Source organism: Schistocerca gregaria, chromosome 2, assembly GCF_023897955.1.
Source record: "Schistocerca gregaria isolate iqSchGreg1 chromosome 2, iqSchGreg1.2, whole genome shotgun sequence".
NCBI classification, from domain to species: domain Eukaryota; kingdom Metazoa; phylum Arthropoda; class Insecta; order Orthoptera; family Acrididae; genus Schistocerca; species Schistocerca gregaria.
In genome coordinates, this window is record NC_064921.1 from 930110880 (window position 1) to 930133264 (window position 22385).

General features: G+C 40.0%; 1 protein-coding gene across 1 annotated transcript in view; it reads right to left on the reverse strand.

Moving 5' to 3' along the window:
- Window positions 1-1057: 1057 nt before the first annotated feature.
- Window positions 1058-22385, reverse strand: part of LOC126335367 (phospholipase A2 group XV-like) — a 35497-nt gene continuing 14169 nt past the window's right edge. The window contains exons 5-7 of the mRNA XM_049998572.1: window positions 12455-12626; window positions 12246-12368; window positions 1058-8408 (exon numbers count right to left, since the gene is read on the reverse strand). Coding sequence (XP_049854529.1) covers window positions 8186-8408; window positions 12246-12368; window positions 12455-12626 — 518 coding nt within the window. The 3' untranslated portion in view covers window positions 1058-8185. The remainder of the gene's footprint in view (window positions 8409-12245; window positions 12369-12454; window positions 12627-22385) is intronic.

The window sequence follows — 22385 nt, forward strand, 5'->3', positions numbered from 1 at the left end:
CTACCCATTGTTCTTCCACTGTATTTCTTTCCCCCATTCCTGTCTATTGCTCCCTTATGCTCTCCCTGAAACGCAGTACAACCTCTGGTTCTTTCAGCTTATCCAGATCCCATGTCCTTAAATTCCCACCTTTTTGCAGTTTCTTCAGTTTTAACCTACAGGTCATAACCAATAGATTGTGGTCAGAGTCCACATCTGCCCCTGGAAATGTCCTACAATTTAAAACCTGGTTCCTAAATCTCTGTCTTACCATTATATAATCTATCTGATACCTTTTAGTATCTCCAAGATTCTTCCATGTATACAACCTTCTTTTATGATTCTTGAACCAAGTGTTAGCTATGATTAAGTTATGCTCTGAGAAAAATTCTACCAGACGGCTTCCTCTTTCATTTCTTAGCCCCAATCCATAATCACCTACTATGTTTCCTTCTCTCCCTTGTCCTACTGACGAATTCCAGTCACCCATGACTATTAAATTTTCGTCTCCCTTCACTACTTGAATAATTTCTTTTATCTCATCATACATTTCATCAATTTCTTCATCATCTGCAGAGCTAGTTGGCATATAAACTACTGTAGTAGGCTTGGGCTTGGTGTCTATCTTGGCCACAATAATGCGTTCACTAAGCTGTTTGTAGTAGCTTACCCGCACTCCTATCTTTTTATTCATTATTAAACTGACTCCTGCATTACCCCTACTTGATTTTGTATTTACAACCCTGTATTCACCTGACCAAAAGTCTTGTTCCTCCTGCCATCGAACTTCACTAATTCCTACTATATCTAACTTTAACCTATCCATTTCCCTTTTTAAATTTTCTAACCTACCTGCTCGATTAAGGGATCTGACATTCCACATTCCGATCCATAGAACGCCAGTTTTCTTTCTCCTGATAACGATGTCCTCCTGAGTAGTCCCCGCCCGCAGATCCGAATGGGGGACTATTTTACCTCCGGAATATTTTACCCAAGAGGTCGCCATCATCATTTAACCATATTATTAAAAAAAAAAAAAAACAATGTGCATATCTGACCACATAAAACTGAAACCAAATGTATATTCAACATTTATTTGAAAACCTGTTTATTTAATCAGGAGATAATACAATTGAATTATATCACAGTTCATTGATTTTTCTTGCCTAAAAGGAAACACACACATGAGAAACGAAATGTACATAGTTTGTAGCAAACAAAGACTGACTAATGAACAAAATGTCTGTTTTTAATCAATTAAATATGTAACAAACAAATACAATGCTGTAAACTAACACATAAATTTTCAAAAAACACAGCCATCTTAATATTGAAACTACAAGTTTATCGGTAGTCATTTGAGTAGTTACTTTGAACATAGATATTGCAATTCTGTTATTCCACTAGCTAATTTAAGCTCATTGGTCATTAATCTATTAAATCAGAATATGTACTGACCACTTTCTTTTGGAATAGCTGCAGATGGCAACACTTATTAAAATAAGAAAATTTGCCATCTTACCTACATTTTATTAGGGAGTACACACTACATCAAAAGTAACAGTTAATAAATCACAAATACTATCAACAAACTAACCAATTAGAACAAATAAATAAAGTACCAGAATATAAATCTCAATTTAGGAGCAATATTTTAACCTGACAATAACAAAGCAGTAACAAACTAAAATACAAAATTATTAACATATTTGCAGCACACAAAATGCAAGAAGTACTTCACTTAATACATCACGTAAGTTGGATAAGACTAGCTAGTTAATGGTAACATTCTAAATTGAGGTAGAGCTCTAATAACAACAATCATTTTAAAGACGTACTATAACAACACTGGTATTATATAAAGATGAGAATGGCATGCAGGGGAAGCTAAGAAATTTAAAATATAGGGCCTTTCCATTTTGTCTAATGGAAGACAAACAGAACACAAGAATATATGGAAGACCTTTCTGTGTATGTACGTGGGGAGGGCAGAGGAAAAGTAAACATACGCCTATAGAGAAATTTTTATGACAGTAGACATTTTAGGACAATAATATGTTTATATAACCTAAACTGTGTATATCCTAGTGATTAAAAAGTGATGACAAACACCATTTTTGCACAGGCTAGTTTGACGAAGAGTTGAAAAAAAAAAAAAAACATTACTATTCAGCAAATGTGAGACCACCATTTACATTAGATAGTTACAATATTCACTAGCAAGTTCTTTACATATTTCCAAGAAAGAAACCATGGTGAACTCAGGACAAGTATTTTCTTTTCTCTTGAACAAAAACAACAATCTGTAGGCTGCTGCGCACTGTCCTTGTCAAAATGTCTAATAAACCACAGTGCAAGAATCACTGAAAGATGTGGGATAATAGGAGAGCAGCAGTTAGCTTTTGGTCAGTGCAATTAAGAGATGATGTGTTTATACTGCTAAGAAACTTATTGCCGTAAATTACAAGCATGGCCTGTCTTAAATCTTCAGTAGCAGCCCAAGACTGCTTCTAAAAGAATAGACATTTGTAACACATCTGATGAAAACTGTTATGTGAAAGTTTATCATATTAAACTTCTATGATGAAAACCTTCGTGTAAAAGTTTATTGTATTAAACTTATAGGAGTCCAGGAGCAGTCTGGTAAACTTCTACTTGGGAGGGGAGTTGTGTTAAGCAAGTACCCTCTTATAAGTACAGTACAAATCAACAAGAAGGGATCCTAATTGGAGAAGTGGGGTGACCCAAATATCCCTGTTGGAGAAGATGTTTCAATAGTTAGCAAGCTCCTCGATAACAGTAAATGAAGATAGTATGGCATAGGTCAAATACTGCCTGAGAAGATCCCATGTTCACTGCTACACAGTTTAATCTTCTTACAATTACTAAGCATACCATTACTTTAATAGAAGGAAAACAATATCAGTGAGAGTATAAAAGTTTCCAGTCAAAGAAGAAATTAATGACAAAAAGATTGATATCTTCAATTTTTAAGATAAATGTATTTTTAAATACACAGTAAATCCTCAAAAACTGCATAGGTTCTGAAAACATTCAACCAATACAAACCAATACCATTCATATTTCTCACCTGCTAATTTCACTAACTTTAAATTTCAGGCATGTATTGTCAGATATTACCCAATAATTTACATAATATATATAAATAAATGTGAAGTTTTAGGGAACCTCAGAATACTTTCACATACTAAAAATACATTGACATTGCTTTACCTCCCTCAGCAAGAAATCTACAAAATAAATGAGATTGTTCATGTTTGCCATGTTAACAGCGGAGACTAACAGCAATTACATTTATTTTAACAGTACAGTTTACTCACATAAAGTACTGCTGCGGCAAGACCAGTTTCAACTAATCAGCCAGTTTCAATAGCACATGAATGATTCTTGGCCTAAGGCTACATGAAAATACGTAGTTTGCTGGTAGGTGCCTCACACAAACAGTGACCTTGGTATACTTTTACACCACCTTAGATCAAGAATCATTACTTGGCTACTGAAACTGACTAGTCAAAATCTGTTGATCCACTGAAAAAATTATGTCTATTTGAATTAATAAACATTACTGAAAACTTACAATGTCTTACTAAAATTTACTTTAACTAACTATACCCTATACAGGGGACATGGAAAATCTATAACCTACAATGTCATGACAATATAATAATAGAATGTTCATTGAAAAATTACATCACAGACAGTTAAAACTGTTATTAGCCAACCCACTGACCTAGCCAGAAATTTGGGTTATTAAAAAGTTGTAATCCAAAACAGCTCTTTGATTTAAGTACACACCTACTAGAGTATATTCAACAATCAATACATAAACACACAGTGTTCAATTACAATAAATAACTACACATTATGAAAATAAATTTATCTTTTCAGAAACAAAATATTATACAGTTCACTTTTTTAAAAAATTGGTCTTCTCAGTTTTTAATTTTTTCTTACAAAACAAATGTATAAACATCCCTATGAAAAGACTGTTTCTGTCATGTAATATTCTCACAAGCCAAGTCAACAAGTTCCATTATGACCTACAGACATTTAACATACAAAATTCCATACTCATATATGATTTTACAAATTCAATAAATTACCATTACATATTATAAACAATGAACACATTATAACCACGAGAAATTAACCACCTTATAAGCTGTTTTATGCAATGAAACTGCAAAGTTTCTAGTATTCTATGCAACCTTCTTCTCCTTGTACTATTAAAAGAATGCTTACATATTATTAGAATCCTTATACTTTCTACAAACTGTGTCTATAAACTTACAAAAATTGGATAAATTCTAGGTTCTGATACCACCCGTCGGCTTTGACCAATGACGTCATATGTAAGGCAAAGATGCTACAATGGACAATCTATGAATGGAACGGATCATACTTATAAACAGACGAATGTGGCATCCTATAAAATAATACATTTAACGCAACTATTATTTACAAGCAAATTTCATTTAAACGAGTTAAAGATGACTGAAATTAATAAGATCATGAGTGCAATTAAGAGTGCAAATATTATATTATATTTTCCACACATACTGCAAAAACAATGTAAATAATGAACCATTGAATAGTTGGAATCTGTAACTACAAGCAACCTATGTAGGTCATTTCTAGTTACCAATTCCAATATTACTGTTTGTTACGCAAACATCTTATAACATATCAGAAACGTGATTAAAAAATGATCTTCTTAGTGACCTACAGAATATGACTAGACTTTCAAGAAATGAAAATCTTTACACACATCACTGCACACACAAAGAAATAAAACGCAAAAATGATCAAAACATTGGAATCGATACGTATACTACAAGAAATTCACACCAGGTACAGTAACGCCAAAATAACACTCAGTAAAACTGATGAAAGTAAAATTAAGAGCGATATAGCAAAAACATCGAAAAGGAAAACATAAAAGTGGCTACATAAAAAGAATGTTACCACTTATGAACTTCATAAGGAGTCAATGATCGAGGCTGACAATAATGAAATAAGGACATAATCTAAATGGCCTTGCAGCACTGAAATCCTGCTCTTTCCCCGTCTGACAACAGATTTTACAGCCCCCCCATCCCCCTCAATAGTACTAGTACATGCCCCTGTCATATAATCTTTAAACTGAATATTGTGATTCACGACCAAATGATAAGTCCTTTCACCCAAACCCTTGTATGAAGCAAACCCATCCGATATGACTACAGAAACTTCTTCCCATATTCTTCTATTAAAGATGGCAATACTTCCTTTGTCCGATTTGGTACAACCCTAAATACAACATCAGCACAGTCTCCTGTAGAAACTACTACTCCAAAAACCCAAAGCCCAATAACATCAGGCCCCCTTTCGTACTTTCTCTTTCCAAAATGTGACTCGTCTACTTCAACTATAACCCCTGCCCCCCCCCCCCCCCCCCAATGACCCCCTATACTTTATAAATTCCCCACAGACTGCTCTACAAAATGAGAACCAGTCAATTACAGTACCACACGAAACCCCTGCTTCGTGCATGGCAGATTTGCAAGAATATTCATAGCGAAAATAGTAGGTTAACATGACAATTACTTCTAAATTCAGCCTCGATCTCTCGAACCACGTCCCCCTGCAAATGGATCTCCATATGTTATTTTTTCTGGACCTCCACATGTATTCGTCGGAAGTTCGTGATGAAACCAACCTTCGTCAAAGCCATATAATTTCCACAGACACTGCACTTGCTAAATTCAGCAGTGACACCCAAGGATTGCAAACATTTTATAGTTGATTTATGGTCACTCATTTTCTAAAGTAGAATTTTCGCAGTAAAAACAAATGACTCATGCATAACAAACAGAGTGAGAAATCAAGACCTTATAAATCACAACTACTTTCATTAACAAAAGATGCCGAAAACATATTACGAGACGAAAACAAAACAATCTACATTGAATTTTTAATATATGTGCGTAATGAGGAAATCCAGAGAAATCATTTAATGTTCATCTACAGCAATCTGCAGCACAAACAAAATAACATCACACATTACGTCATTGATCAAAGCCGACGGGTGGTATCGGACACCAGAATTGACCCCAAAAATTTAACAATATACCACAGCATAAAACTTCTGAATATTCATGACAAAAAACTTTTACAAATATGCACTAGAATGGGGGGAGAACGAAACCAGATAAAGAATACTGCACTGGTGTATCCATTGTGGCACAAGGCAGATAGATCTGAGTTTTTTAACAAGCTTTTAATTCAAGAATTACACTATGAAATTATTTTCCTACTTTATTCTCTTTACAAAGAATGAGTTGCTAGAATGAAGGACTTCTCATTTGACAGTGAGCAGATTTATTCCAACAACGTTGAGGGATAAGAATATGAAGCTCTCTTAAGAGGAGAAATGACAGAGCATACTGCTATAAAATGAAAAATGATTTATATCCAATATGCAGCACATGTTGGATGGAGTGTTACAACCCACATACACCATTTACTGGAATGGCAACTATCCTTTGAAGCTTAGACCTCTAAGCATTTGTTCAATCTGTTCTTGCTGTACGTCTTACAGTCTCTTGTGTCCCTAATATTGTAATACTGGGTGATCAAAAAGTCAGTATAAATTTGGAAACTTAATAACCCATGGAATAATGTAGATAGAGAGGTAAAAATTGACACACTTGCTTGGAATGACATGGGGCTTTATTAGAACAAAATAAAACAACATTCACAAAATGTCCGACAGATGGCGCTGGACAGCAAAACTGCTACCGTGACGGGTGAAAGGTACGCCAATATGTTACAGAATCACATCATCCCCAGCCTGGCTGATAAACACCTGCCGGAACGTACGATGTTTATGCCAGATGGCGCTCCAACCCAAATTGCTAGACGTGTGAAAGGTCTCTTGCACGCATCATTTGGTGATGATCATGTGCTCAGCCGTCACTTTCGTCACGCTTGGCCTCTCAGGTCCCCAGACCTCAGTCCGTGCGATTATTGGCTTTGGGGTTACCTAAAGTCGCAAGTGTATCATGATCGACCGACATCTCTAGGGATGCTGAAAGACAACATCTGACGCCAATGCCTCACCATAACTCCAGACATGCTTTACAGTGCTATTCACAACATTATTCCTCGACTACAGCTATTGTTGAGGAATGATGGTGGACATATTGAGCATTTCCTGCAAAGATCATCATCTTTGCATTGTCTTACTTCGATATATATATATATATATATATATATATATATATATATATATATATATATAAAAACAAAGATTCCAAGACTTACCAAGCAAGAAAGCGCCGGTAGATAGGCACAATAAATAAAACACATAAACACACACACAGAATTTCTAGCTTTCGCAACCAACAGTTGCTTCTTCAGGAAAGAGGGAAAGACGAAAGGATGTGGGTTTTAAGGGAGAGGGTAAGGAGTCATTCCAATCCCGGGAGCGGAAAGACTTCCCTTAGGGGGAAAAAAAGGACAGGTGTACACTCGCGCGCGCGCGCACACACACACACACACACACACACACACACACACACACACACACACATATCCATCCGCATATACAGCATGTGTGTTAATTTGTACCTCTCTTTCTACATTATTCTGTGATTTATTCAGTTTTCAAATTTATACTGACTTTTTGATCACCCTGTATATTTAAAATCCCAATAATATTTTTACATTTCCGTCATTTCATCTATCAGTACTTTCTAGCCAACAGTTCTTCTAGGCTGTAAAAAAATGTTGATGACCTTGTTCACAATCACCAAGCAGTTTCTAGCCAGATCAGTTTTTATTTCTTTGGAGATACGGTAAGCCCTCATTGCTGTATTTATTCCATGTCTCCTTTTCTAGTATATCTATATATTTTTTTATATCTAATAGCAAGTTATCAAAAATTACTGTTTCATCAATCATTAACAAATTAATTTTTCTTCCGACTCACTTTCTAATGTACAATAGTTTGAATATTTTTAATGAGATTTTTTTCTAAGTTCATATGTGGATAAAAATGGAAACCCTGTTCTCTTTGCAACAATCAAAGTTTTTGTACAGCAGGAAATCTCAGGTGTACTTTTATACTGCAAAATACTATTTACTCATGTCTCTACTTACAACAGAATAAAAAAATTCAAAACACTACACTATGATACAGAAACTATAATTTATTGAGTAAACTTTTCAGATAGCCAAGCACACGAATGTCTCTTAACACATTCATATGATCCACACCTGGAAAAGTCTGATGGTATACTTTTTGTTTCTGCTTGCCTTGCCAATGGAGACAGCCCTCCAAACTGCGTTTATTTACTGTTCCATCACCATCACCATATAAGAAGTCAGGGTATGCACTAGGAAATCCTCCTGGTTTATACACCAACCTGAAAAATAAGTATAGCCTCTTGATTACCAAACTTTTTATTAATAGCAAACAGATTGCAACAATAATTTCAGAACTCAGACAAGGAGAATTAGAAAGAAGTAAAGTAAAGCCCTAGCAATAAGTAAAACGCTTATAGACACACTGCATGTTAGCTTTTGTCTCAGGACCTTCAGCAGACTGTTTGCCACCAGCAATGGAACAATGTAGAATAAGCCTTTGACAATTACTGAAACCTTATGGTGACGCAACATCCGAGAAACAGTTAAACAAATATTGGCACAAGCCGACAGGCAATACACAAGTCACAATTTTGTAAAATATATATACATAAGCCTTAAGCCAATGACCACTCATGTGCTATTGAAACTGGCTGATGAGTTAAAAATAGTTTAGGCACTGACAACACTTTATGACTGTATTTGACTATTGTAAACTTTAATCATAGAAGAAACTTGGATCATTATTTTTTTATCCAATTTGTAGCATATGTTACACAGAGTGATACAACCTGTATATATCAGAAAACTCAAGCCAGAATTCAAGTGTAACTGACTGTATATTAAGCAATGTACTTTTCATTGGAATGTCAATTAACCTTTGCAGTTCTTCTTTTTAATTTTATTTCTAATACTACCATACTAATCATGATGATTAAAAACACTATATGAACAAAAAATAATTACAGAAAACTTTTATTACTCAATTTCAGCTAATGTAATGTTATGTAACATTAGGTTGTACTAGATTGCAGTCGATAAACTAACTTATTTTAATAATTCAAATAATACAATGGAAACTATAGATTGGAATATTGAGAGTATAAGGAAAAGATAGATTGCTACTCTCCATAAAGATGACACATAGAGTTGCAGACAGGTGCAACAAAAAGACACACACTAGCTTTCAGCCAAAGTCTTCTTCAAAAAAGGAAAAACGGACACATTCATTCACACAAGCAAGCACACCTCATGCACAAATGACTGGAATGCAACTGTCACATGGAATGGAAGCAGAAATCTGGAGAGGATGGGAAAGAGGGAGGGATAGCAGTGTATGGGTGGGGGCAGATAAATGTGCTGTCTACTGGAGTGTGCAGGGAATAGACTGGCTTTGGAGCAGGAAGGTGGAGTGAGGATGGGAGTGGTAAGGGGGGGAGAAAAAAATGAGAGGTGCAGGAAAGGGGAAAGAGGGGCTGGTGCATTGGCAGAGGGTGGCACATAAAGAGGGTGAGGGGACAATAATAAGAAGGAGGTGACAGGACAGAGAAGATGGAAACTGTTAGGTGGAGGGTGTGGAGACATAAGGTTACCACAGGCTGAGGCCGGAATGATTCTGGGAGCAGAGAATGTGTTCTAAAGATAACCCCCATCTGTTCAGTTCAGAAAAGCTGGTGGTGGAGGGGATGTTCCAGATGAGGGGTAGAGAAGCTGCCATTGAAATCAAGCATGTTATGTTCAGCACCTTGTGCCACAAGGTGTTCTACTTTGCTCTTGGCCACAGTTTGGCAGTGACCATTCAGACATCCTCCACAAAACAGTGTTCACCCTCTCCGTCCTATCACCTCTCCCTGTTCTTGTCTCCTCACCCTCATTGTGTGCTGCTCTCTGCCAACGTACCCGCCCATGGTTTTTTCCTTGCCTTCTCCTCTGCTTTTTTGCTCCCCTCTCCCCACCTCAATGTTCCACAACCACCCGATGTTGCACCTGTTGGCAATCTAGTACCCACAAGCCCTGCCAGACAGCACACTTCTCTGCCCCCACCTGCACCCTGCTATCCCTTCCCCTTCCCTGCCCCCTCCAGATTTCTGTTTCTGTTCCATGTGACAGTTGCAGTTTGGTCCTAGCTGCCTGAGATGGCAGTCATTTGTGCATGAATGTGTGAGAGATGTGCTTGCTTGTGTGAATGAATATGTGTGTGTGTCTCCTTTTCTGAATAAGGCTTTGGCCAAAAGCTAATGTGTAAGTGTCTTTTAGTTTGCCTGTTTGCAGTTCATCGCGTCATTTGCATGGTGAGTAGCAATTTATCATTTCCTAATAATTCAAATAAGTTAGTTTATTCTCTAGAGTATTGATGATTCTGTAAAATAGCAATCGAAATTAATCAGAATTGCACAATAATAGGACAAAATATTATGTTCATGTTCACAGTATCTGGAGATGATATTCTACCAAAATAAAAATACGAAGGAAGGAAATGCTAAGGCAGTGCACATAGTCATGTTAAAAATTTTATGTATGCTGTGGCAATCACAACCTGTAGATTATTTCATCAAAATGATTACACTTAAATTACCACTGAAGTATACATATAATTACAGCCACCTAAATAAGCCCATCAAGAGTAGAAGGGCACTTCAATGAACTTTTCCTTTTCTTCCGGCACTGCAAGTGGGTATGTATCTCTTACAAATAAACAGTACATAAGAATTAGGTGCATGAATGTCTTTGACAAAAAAGCCATTAAGTATGTTTACATGAGCCATAAAAATTGCATGTTGCCAACATATATCCTGACAATGTAGTCCAGCAAAATTTTTGCCATATGAATTACAGTGCCAATGTTACCCACCACTGTTATCCAGCAACATTTACGGCAATACATTCCTGGGGCCTTCATGGCAATACATTATTCTCACGCCATTTATGGCAATACATTCTCAAGCCATAGGTGTTCACATTGGGCCACATCACTGCCACAAAATGGATAAACACAAGCTGATGCAGTGCCTCTGCAGTTCTTCTATACCATAAGGAATAAAGTTAGAATGGACATGATAAATCGGGATTTGTGAATGCATTGTTCTTTAAGCAACCAGAATTGTTCAGAATATTTAACTTGTGAACTGATGCCGCATACAAACCTTTTTCCAGAATTTTACCACAATATCAAAACACAGTTCTGAATATCTTACACAAGAAATTGATCTGAGAATTTCTAAAGCAGATACCAGAGAGTGTATTCCAGTTACAACCCCACTGACACTCACCCTTTGGTGGCAGCTATTAGTGATACATAGAGAAGCTTAAAGTACATCTTTCAGGTGCATTACTTGGCAATAAGCCTCTTGGTACCAGAATTATGCAATGCTTTGGTACAAGGTCTTGATAATTTCATTGCGGTAAATTTGAAATAAGAATAGAACTTTTTCTTCATGTTTTATTTGTTTCACCAGCCACCAACACTGTTTACACTATCAATTCCTGCTTCAAGCACGTTTCAAGATAGTACAAAAATTACGGCGTAAAAATGTAAACCACGTAGATGAGGAGCCACCTTTGATTACACTGTTCCTATGCAACTTTTCTGCCTCACATTTGGTATGCATTAGAAAACTTTGGAATTTTTTATGTGCTTCATCAAGCATGATTCAGAGCTCATCATCAACAGCTTGCTAGCTGTCCTTTTTCAGACTGCAATTTTCATATACATTACTTTCAATGCCCCTGGCTCTAGTCTTATGCAAATCAAATTTATGAAATTCATAGTTTTCTCACCTGTCCACTTCTCTGCTGCTGTACAGTACAAACACACAACAACAAACAACCAATAAAACAGGTCACATAATTCTGAGTAACCTCCCCTCCCTTGCTTCTAATATATTTCTCATTTCCCTCAATCTTGCCTTCCACTACTAGTGAAGGAATGTTCCATTCTTAAGGGACAAACAGTTCCTCCTACATCCAGTTTCTATTGGTCCTCTCACAGTTGTATCACTTTATTAATTAATAAAAACTGAATAAGTTTAAGAAGAAAAGAAAACTAGCAACTCATAACAAGTTACTGAAACTAAGTTAATGAAAGTAAGCATCACACATCATACAATTTGTGAAGTTACCTCTCAATGGTGTTAACACCATAACCATGTAAGCAATGAACTTCTACACCTGGAGCTTGAAATTCCAAGCTGTATTTTTCTACATCCTTACGCATTTCCCAAGCAACAGGATAACTGATGTCCCTGTAAAATGAGATATTTAGACCATTATACCATATGAGACAAATGGAACTAAATCATTTTCTTCATGCTATTTTTAAATAACTTACTTGAAAAAGGCTTTATAGTCTTCAACTGTGTAATTTTTCTTGTCTGTCTGTACTAAGATTTCATTAGGATGCCAAAAGAGTGTAGAAGGCAACAACCATGCCAGGCTTGGAGAGGTTATTTGTTCTTCTTTCAGCACACTTTCACGCAACACATATGATCCTAAGTCGTCACCTGGAAAAAATATCAGAAAGAAGCATGTGTCAAAAGATGGATACCTATAAATTATTTTTCAAGGGTACATGTCTGTTACCTGGTAATGAGTGAACTAGACAGTATGAGTTCACATCTAACAACAAAAGAGGAAGGAACCAATTATATTCTTGACATGAAAGAATACTAGTATTTAAATGAAACAAGTTAGGTAAACTGCACAAATCTACATCCTTCTCTTTGATATTGTTTTTACACACATAGTAATTTGCTTGATAGCTATCTTTGAATTTTGTGTTTCCTTGATATGCTATTTTTCGAAGTCAATAAAGAAACAGCCTCTAAGTGCTGCAGACAGTACACAGAATAATACACTCCTGGAAATGGAAAAAAGAACACATTGACACCGGTGTGTCAGACCCACCATACTTGCTCTGGACACTGCGAGAGGGCTGTACAAGCAATGATCACACGCACGGCACAGCGGACACACAAGGAACCACGGTGTTGGCCGTCGAATGGCGCTAGCTGCGCAGCATTTGTGCACCGCCGCCGTCAGTGTCAGTCAGTTTGCCGTGGCATACAGAGCTCCATCGCAGTCTTTAACACTGGTAGCATGCCGCGACAGCGTGGACGTGAACCGTATGTGCAGTTGACAGACTTTGAGCGAGGGCGTATAGCGGGCATGCGGGAGGCCGGGTGGACGTACCGCCGAATTTCTCAACACGTGGGGCGTGAGGTCTCCATAGTACATCGATGTTGTCGCCAGTGGTCGGCGGAAGGTGCACGTGCCCGTCGACCTGGGACCGGACCGCAGCGACGCACGGATGCACGCCAAGACCGTAGGATCCTACGCAGTGCCGTAGGGGACCGCACCGCCACTTCCCAGCAAATTAGGGACACTGTTGCTCCTGTGGTATCGGCGAGGACCATTCGCAACCGTCTCCATGAAGCTGGGTTACGGTCCCGCACACCGTTAGGCCGTCTTCCGCTCACGCCCCAACATCGTGCAGCCCGCCTCCAGTGGTGTCGCGACAGGCGTGAATGGAGGGACGAATGGAGATGTGTCGTCTTCAGCGATGAGAGTCGCTTCTGCCTTGGTGCCAATGATGGTCGTATGCGTGTTTGGCGCCGTGCAGGTGAGCGCCACAATCAGGACTGCATACGACCGAGGCACACAGGGCCAACACCCGGCATCATGGTGTGGGGAGCGATCTCCTACACTGGCCGTACACCTCTGGTGATCGTCGAGGGGACACTGAATAGTGCACGGTACATCCAAACCGTCATCGAACCCATCGTTCTACCATTCCTAGACCGGCAAGGGAACTTGCTGTTCCAACAGGACAATGCACGTCCGCATGAATCCCGTGCCACCCAACGTGCTCTAGAAGGTATAAGTCAACTACCCTGGCCAGCAAGATCTCCGGATCTGTCCCCCATTGAGCATGTTTGGGTCTGGATGAAGCGTCGTCTCACGCGGTCTGCACGTCCAGCACGAACGCTTGTCCAACTGAGGCGCCAGGTGGAAATGGCATGGCAAGCCGTTCCACAGGACTACATCCAGCATCTCTATGATCGTCTCCATGGGAGAATAGCAGCCTGCATTGCTGCGAAAGGTGGATATACACTGTACTAGTGCCGACATTGTGCATGCTCTGTTGCCTGTGTCTATGTGCCTGTGGTTCTGTCAGTGTGATCATGTGATGTATCTGACCCCAGGAATGTGTCAATAAAGTTTCCCCTTCCTGGGACAATGAATTCACGGTGTTCTTATTTCAATTTCCAGGAGTGTATTTAATAAGAGTAAGAGTAGTAGTAGTAGTAGTAGTAGTAGTAGTAGTAGTAGTAGTACTAACAACAATAATAATAAAGAAAGCTGAAAATAAAGAGTTACATGTGAGGAGAGTAACAAAGAAGTATGAGGTTGGATGCACTATCAAAAAATTACCGTCTTGTAAGGCTTCTTTTACCACACATTATTGACATACTCCACACACATATTTTATTCTCTCCAAGCTTAAGTTGTAGATCAATCAAAGACTGCATTGACATATCTGCAGATGGTGGTTGGTAATTTCATTCATTTTTTATATCATCCACCTTTCCAATTCTTCTTCTTCTTCTCCTCCTCCTCCTGTCTCCCTTTCCTGCAATCTTTCTTTCAATAACTCTTCATTGCAGGCAATATCCTTGTTAATTTCTATCATTCTTTATTCTATCATTCTAAAACATCCAGTAATGATAACTCATGCCCCTTCTTTTCTGGACACAATATGATACTGCTCCATGTTTTCATGAGTTTTTCTTTCTCATCTTTTGAGTAATGCTACACATGGTCTTGGTAATGTGGCATATGAAATTAACAATACTGAAATCCTTGCATTATGCGATGGTTTATATCTTTGATATAGGGACTAGAATAGTTTTAAGCAAATCCTCTGACCACATACCCTCATCACATATCTTAATAAGGTTAGTCACTATGGATATCGCTCCATTTCCCAAAGCCTTTAGATGCTTTTTTTTTTTTTTATCTTGCCTCATTGATTTCCTCTTTCTGAGATCCTTAATAGCCTTCTCCACTTCACACCTCAATGTATTTGGTCCATGTTCCATTTCATCACATTTCAATCTTAGTTGTATTTATCTCCTTGTACTTCAATTTTTCAACATAATCCTTCCATAACTGTTTATTCTCTTCTATGCATGCGTCGTCTTTCCATCTCTTTCAAGCAGGCATTTTCTGACTTATCTTGGTTCTTTGTTTGTTAGATACTTAGCTGTTATGTACAGTAATGTTTCTCCTCATGCTGATGTTTCATCCATTTGTCTCTAGATTGATCTATTAACCTTTCCAGTTCTTTTGTGTTCTTTTGTACTTTGCTGCTTATGCCTAAGACAGTGGACAAGTCAATTTACATGTATACAAGTGAAAGTATTCAGTTTTTACATGCTCCCTCCTTTTACAAAATTGTTGTTCTTCCATTTCCTGCATTCATCCACTTCATGTAAAACATCTGATATAATCAGTTCTTTTCCTTCTTTACTTCTTCAATATCTCCTTCTCAGTCTTTCAGACCTGTATTTCATTTCTCTAGCAGGCTGGCACTTTCTGCTAAATTTTTCAGTTTTTCTTCAAGGGGCTGAGAGTAGACCTGAGGTGTAGCAATCTTCATCACCAGTAGACAATCTGAAAGAAGCTTTCTTGGCATATTCAATAAGTCATTACCCTACAGAGTGCTTTCACACACTGAGATTAACATATGTTACAAGTAAATCAGCCAGCTCTTCAGACAAAGCTGAGGGACTGTACTGAACAAAGACACATTTATTACGTGCATTACGATGAATTATTAAAGACATTTCTAATAACACAATTGTTATGAAACCTTGCATTACCTTTTGTAACGGTGATGGTTAGCAAAAATATGGAATCTAAGCTTATTACTTAAAACAACTAGCAAAATGTGAAAAATTACCTAAATGTGGAATTTATTATGTTTTATGATGAACAGCTTCCTGACATGTTAATATGTTTTATGCAATCAGTGAAGAACTTTGACAAAATATTTGATTATTCAGTAATTGTGTAAACAACATTTTGAAGAAAAGCCTAAAATTTATGCAATAGTTTCAATTTTAGACTGCTACTATTAGTCTGTCTGTTGCGCGATATTATTTTCATTTTTGTTGTGATATTTATATGAACAAAGGAATGAATATATGTGGAGTATGATCATTGAAATTGCTAAGAATGAAGTGTGCCCCCTTGATGTGAGGTGTGAGGAAAAGTAAAAATTGCAAAGCAGCCAGTTTCTGGTACTTTAGGAATATTTTGCTTTCTTTAGTCTTTCACACGATTAACCCAATGAAACCATATTTAAATAAGCTACTGGTTGTTGTCAAATCAGAGTTAATCAATATCAACTAGAATTATTGTTATACATATCCGTTGTCAGATTTTTGGTTACAGTAGACCTCAAACCGAACTTCTGAATGTTGAGGATCATCATACTTTTTACACTGCAATGTACTTTCACTTCCTTTTCCTCAACAATTACAGTTCATCAGTTGATGCAATTGTTTCAAAGATGGAGTTAATTTGTTTTCTTTCAATTCTTGGGAATGCGTTATTTTGTAATTTCATATACACTGATTTCAGAAGTGGGACTGGTCCAAAGAGGAAGAGTACTGGGTTATGTAAATCTAAATATGAATACTACTGTGATATTTGGCCAATCAAAGAAGAGATGTTTCACAACCTCTGATACCAGGAATGGAATTTTCTGCGTGAAGGAGACGAGTCCATGGCCAGATCTTGTGATGAGAGGTTGTATAATCCACATCTCTAGGCATTTTCCTTAATTTTCAGTGACATTGGTTTTCTGAAGAATTTGATTAATCAGTAAAAGTTTACAATCAGTCATTCATGATGTCTACGGAAATTTTGGACTTTTTAGTGAGAAGCAAGTCTTGCTTCTGTGTGGTATACTGTGCTGACATAACCAACAATTTGGTTTGAGTCCAGACAGCGAGAAAATGTAACAGCAAAATTCACAACCCCTGAAGAAGACAGTTGGATCACTCATCATAATGTTTTGCATAAAATGGAAATAACAGCAGCACACCATTAATCAATCATGCTGAGAAGGCCTAAGAGATCATATCTTAATAGTCATCATCTAATCAAACAACGGAAAATCCAGGGTGGAATGTAACAATATCAGAGAAGGAACGTTACTACTCAACATATAGCGGAGATGCTGAGTTGCGACAGGCACAACAAAAAGATACACACAATTATAGCTTTCGGCCATTAAAGCCTATGTCAGCACTATATATATGAAGATGATGTGACTTACCAAACAAAAGTGCTGGCAGGTCGATAGACACACAAACAAACACAAACATACACACAAAATTCAAGCTTTCGCAACCCACGGTTGCTTCGTCAGGAAAGAGGGAAGGAGAGGGAAAGACTAAAGGATATCAGGAAGAGGGAAGGAGAGGGAAAGACGAAAATATATGGGTTTTAAGGAAGAGGGTAAGGAGTCATTCCAATCCCGGGAGCGGAAAAATTTACTTTAGCAGGAAGAAAGGACAGGTATACACTAGCGCGCGCGCGCGCGCGCGCGCGCACACACACACACACACACACACACACACACACACACACACACACACACACACACACACACACATATCCATCCGCACATACACAGTCACAAGCAGACATTTGTAAATGCAAAGAGTTTGGGTTTTTGGGCAGAGATGTCAGTTATTTTCACTTCAGCCTCATGTTACACTTTCCACCTTCTAATACCATGTCACCCTCACAACACCCCCACAACAACCCCATTAAGTTTTATTTACATTCCCTCTGCAAACATGCCTTCACCCTAGCCAGATTACGCTCCCATATTTTATTTTCTCAGGCTTGTCTGACGTTTGGCTTTACCCCCAAAGGACTCACACTTAAAAGTTCCCATCTCTGGCTGTAACCCTTCTTTCCATCAGTCCCTATACCACTTTCAAACTGAACAATCCATTGCCCTCACTCACCTAATCCTTCACCTACACATCAACTCAGCCGATGAACACACCCGTCAACTCCTATCATAATAAAAGTCCTCAACCTTTCCTCTCCCACATCCACACCGGCTGTTCATAGCATCCTCCTACAGGCCAACCACAAATTAGAACAGCATGCCACCCTCCAAGTCAAAAAAATATCCAATCTCCTGGTTTCCCACCTCCGGAAAGGCAACTCACTAACCCTTCACAACCTTTCCAGCAAACCTCAACCTCCTCTCATTGCACACAAACCCAGTTTCTCCCATCTACTCAATCTCCCGCTTCCAGCCCCACTCCCCCCAAAACCTCAAAATTCGAATCAACACAATCTGGAACCACAACACCCTAATTCAGTAGTTAACCTTTCCTCCCAACCTCTCTCCCAACCCAAAACCTCGCTCCTATCCAAAGGTCTCACCTTCAGCCCCACTCCCAGATTCAAGGAAACAGCCCTCGTCAAAGATTTATTGTCCTACACTCATACTCTCGGCTGGAAATATCACTCTGCCATGAAGAAAAATGATCCTAATCCTACTCCTAATGATCCAACTCCCCAAGACACTATCCAAATTGAACCCTGACTGGAACAGTTCCGTCCTCCGTCACAGTGGGACCCACCTCCTCTTCCTCAAAATCACCCTCTCCAAACCTTCCAGGAATTTCTGACTTCCAGCCTTGCCTCTCAATCCTTCTTAAAAAACCTTAATCCTACTCTCAACATCACCACTACTGAAGCCCAGGCTATCTGTGATCTGAATGCTGACCGATCCATCGCCATTCTTCCGGCGGACAAGGGTTCCATGACCGTGGTACTTGATCGTCGGGAGTATGTGACTGAGGGACTGCGCCAGCTTTCAGACAACACTACATACAAAGTTTGCCAAGGTAATCCCATTCCTGATGTCCAGGCGGAGCTTCAAGGAATCCTCAGAACATTAGGCCCCCTACAAAACCTTTCACCTGACTCCATCAAACTCCTGACCCCACCGACACCTCGCACTCCTACCTTCTACCTACTTCCTAAAATTCACAAACCCAAACATCCTGGCCGCCCCATTGTAGCTGGTTACCAAGCCCCCACAGAACATATCTCTGCCTACGTAGATCAACACCTTCAACCCATTACATGCAGTCTCCCATCCTTCATCAAAGACACCAACCACTTTCTCGAATGCCTGGAATCCGTACCCAGTCTGTTACCCCCGGAAACCATCCTTGTAACCATTGATGCCACTTCCCTATACACGAATATCCCGCACATCCAGGGCCTCGCTGCAATGGAGCACTTCCTTTCACGCCGATCGCCTGCCACACTACCTAAAACCTCTTTCCTCGTCACCTTAGCCAGCTTCATCCTGATCCACAACTACTTCACTTCCAAAGGACAGACATACCAACAATTAAAGGGAACAGCCATGGGTACCAGCATGGCCCCCTCGTACGCCAACTTACTCATGGGTCGCTTAGAGGAAGCCTTCTTGGTTACCCAAGCCTGCCAACCCAAAGTTTGGTACAGATTTATTGATGACATCTTCATGATCTGGACTCACAGTGAAGAAGAACTCCAGAATTTCCTCTCCAACCTCAACTTCTTTGGTTCCATCAGACTCACCTGGTCCTACTCCAAATCCCATGCCACTTTCCTTGACGTTGACCTCCATCTGTCCAATGGCCAGCTTCACACGTCCGTCCACATCAAACCCACCAACAAGCAACAATACCTCCATTATGACAGCTGACACCCATTCCACATCAAACGGTCCCTTCCTTACAGCCTAGGTCTTCATGGAAAACGAATCTGCTCCAGTCCGGAATCCCTGAACCATTACACCAACAACCTGGAAACAGCTTTCGCATCTCACAACTACCCTCCCGACCTGGTACAGAAGCAAATAACCAGAGCCACTTCCTCATCCCTTCATCCCCTCGAACCCAGAACCTCCCACAGAAGAACCCCAAAAGTGTCCCACTTGTGACAGGATACTTTCTGGGACTGGATCAGACTCTGAATGTGGCTCCCCAGCAGGGTACGACTTCCCCAAATCCTGCCCTGAGACCAGATCCATCCTTCATGAAATCCTCCCCACTCGACCAAGAGTGTCTTTCCACCATCCACCTAACCTTCGTAACCTCTTAGTTCATCCCTATGAAATCCCCAAACCATCTTCCCTACCGTCTGGCTCCTACCCTTGTAACCGCCCCCGGTGTAAAACGTGTCCCATGCGCCCTGCCACCACCACCTACTCCAGTCCTGTAAGGTGTACACGATCAAAGGCAGAGCCACGTGTGAAAGCACCCACATGATTTACCAACTGACCTGCCTACCCTGTGAAGCTTTCTATGTGGGAATGACCAGCAACAAACTGTCCATTCGCATGAATGGACACAGGCAGACTGTTTGTTGGTAATAAGGATCACCCTGTGGTTAAACATGGCTTGGTGCATGGCCAGCACATCTTGGCACAGTGTTACACTGTCCGGGGTAATCTGGATACTTCCCACTAACACCAACCTGTCAGAACTCCGGAGATGGGAACTTGCCCTTCAGTATATCCTCTCTTCTCATTATCCGCCAGGCCTCAACCTCTGCTCATTTCAAGTTGCCGCCACTCATACCTCACCTGTCTTTCAACAACATCTTTGCCTCTGTACTTCCGCCTCGACTGACATCTCTGTCCAAAAACCGAAACTCTTTGCTTTTACAAATGTCTGCTTGTGACTGTGTATGTGCGGATGGATATGTGTGTGTGTGTGTGTGTGTGTGGGCGCGCGCGCGCGAGTGTATACCTGTCCTTTTTTTCCCCCTAAGGCAAGTCTTTCCGCTCCCGGGATTGGAATGACTCCTTACACTCTCCCTTAAAACTCATATCCTTTCGTCTTTCCCTCTCCTTCCCTCTTTCAGGATGAAGCAACCATTGGTTGCGAAAGCTTGAATTTTGTGTGTATGTTTGTTTGTGTATCTATCAACCTGCCAGTGCTTTACACGTCTGCAGTCTCAGAGAAGTGAGATCACACTGTGCAGTCTCAGAGAACTGAGATCACACTGCGAGCAGCAGCACCTCTGCATGGTGGGAGTGGTGACTGGTTGGGGGTAAGGATGAGGCTGGGGCGGGGAGCGGGAGGGAGAGTATGGTGGAAGTGGCGGACAATGAAGCATTGCAGTTTAGATGGAGGTCAGGAGAGAAGGTGCGGAGGGTGGAGGGGTAAGTAGTGGAAAGGAGAGAAATAAAAAGAAATTAAAGGACTGTGTGCGGTGGTGATATGATGGCTGTGTAGTGCTGGAATGGGAACAGAGAGGGGGCTGGATGGGTGAGGACAGTGACTAACGGAGGTTGAGGCCAGGAGGGTTACAGGAACGTAGGATGTATTGCAGGGAAAGTTCCCACCAGCGCAATTCAGAAAAGCTGGTGTTGGTGGGAAGAATCCATATTACACAGGCTGTGAAGCAGTCATTGAGATGAGGGATATTATTTTTGGCAGTGTGTTCAGCAACAGGGTGGTCCACCTTTTTCTTTTTCTTTTTTTTTTTTTTTTTTTTTTTCCACAGTTTGTCGGTGGCCGTTTATGTGGACATACAGCTTGTTGGTTGTCATGCCTACATATAATGCAGCACAGTTGTTGCAGCTTAGCTTGTAAATCACATTACTGGTTTCACAGGTAGCACTGTGGTGATGTTAGTGACCGGACTGGATTAGGTGTTGGTAGGAGGATGTATGGGACAAGTCTTGCATCTAGGTCTATTATAGGGGTATGAGCCATGAGGTAAGGGATTAGGAGCAGGGGTTGTGTCAGGGTGGACGAGTATATTGTGTAGGTTCAGTGGACTGTGGAATACCACGGTAGGAGGGGTGAGAGGATAGTGGGCAGGACATTTCAGAGCATGACGAGAGGTAATCGAAACCCTGGCAGAAAATGTAATTCAGTTGCTCCAGTCCCGGATGGTACTGAGTTACGAGGGGACTGCTCCTCTGTGGCCGGACTGTGGGACTTTGTGAGGTGGTGAGAGACAGGAAAGATAAGGCACGGGAAATTTGTTTTTGTACAGGGATGGGAAGATTATTATGGTCAATGAAGGCTTCAGTGAGACACTCAGTATATTTTGAGAGGGACTTCTCGTCACTACAGATGCGACGAATACAGGTGGCTAGGCTGTACGGAAGAGACTTCTTGGTATGGAATGGGTGGCAGCTGTCGAAGTGGACG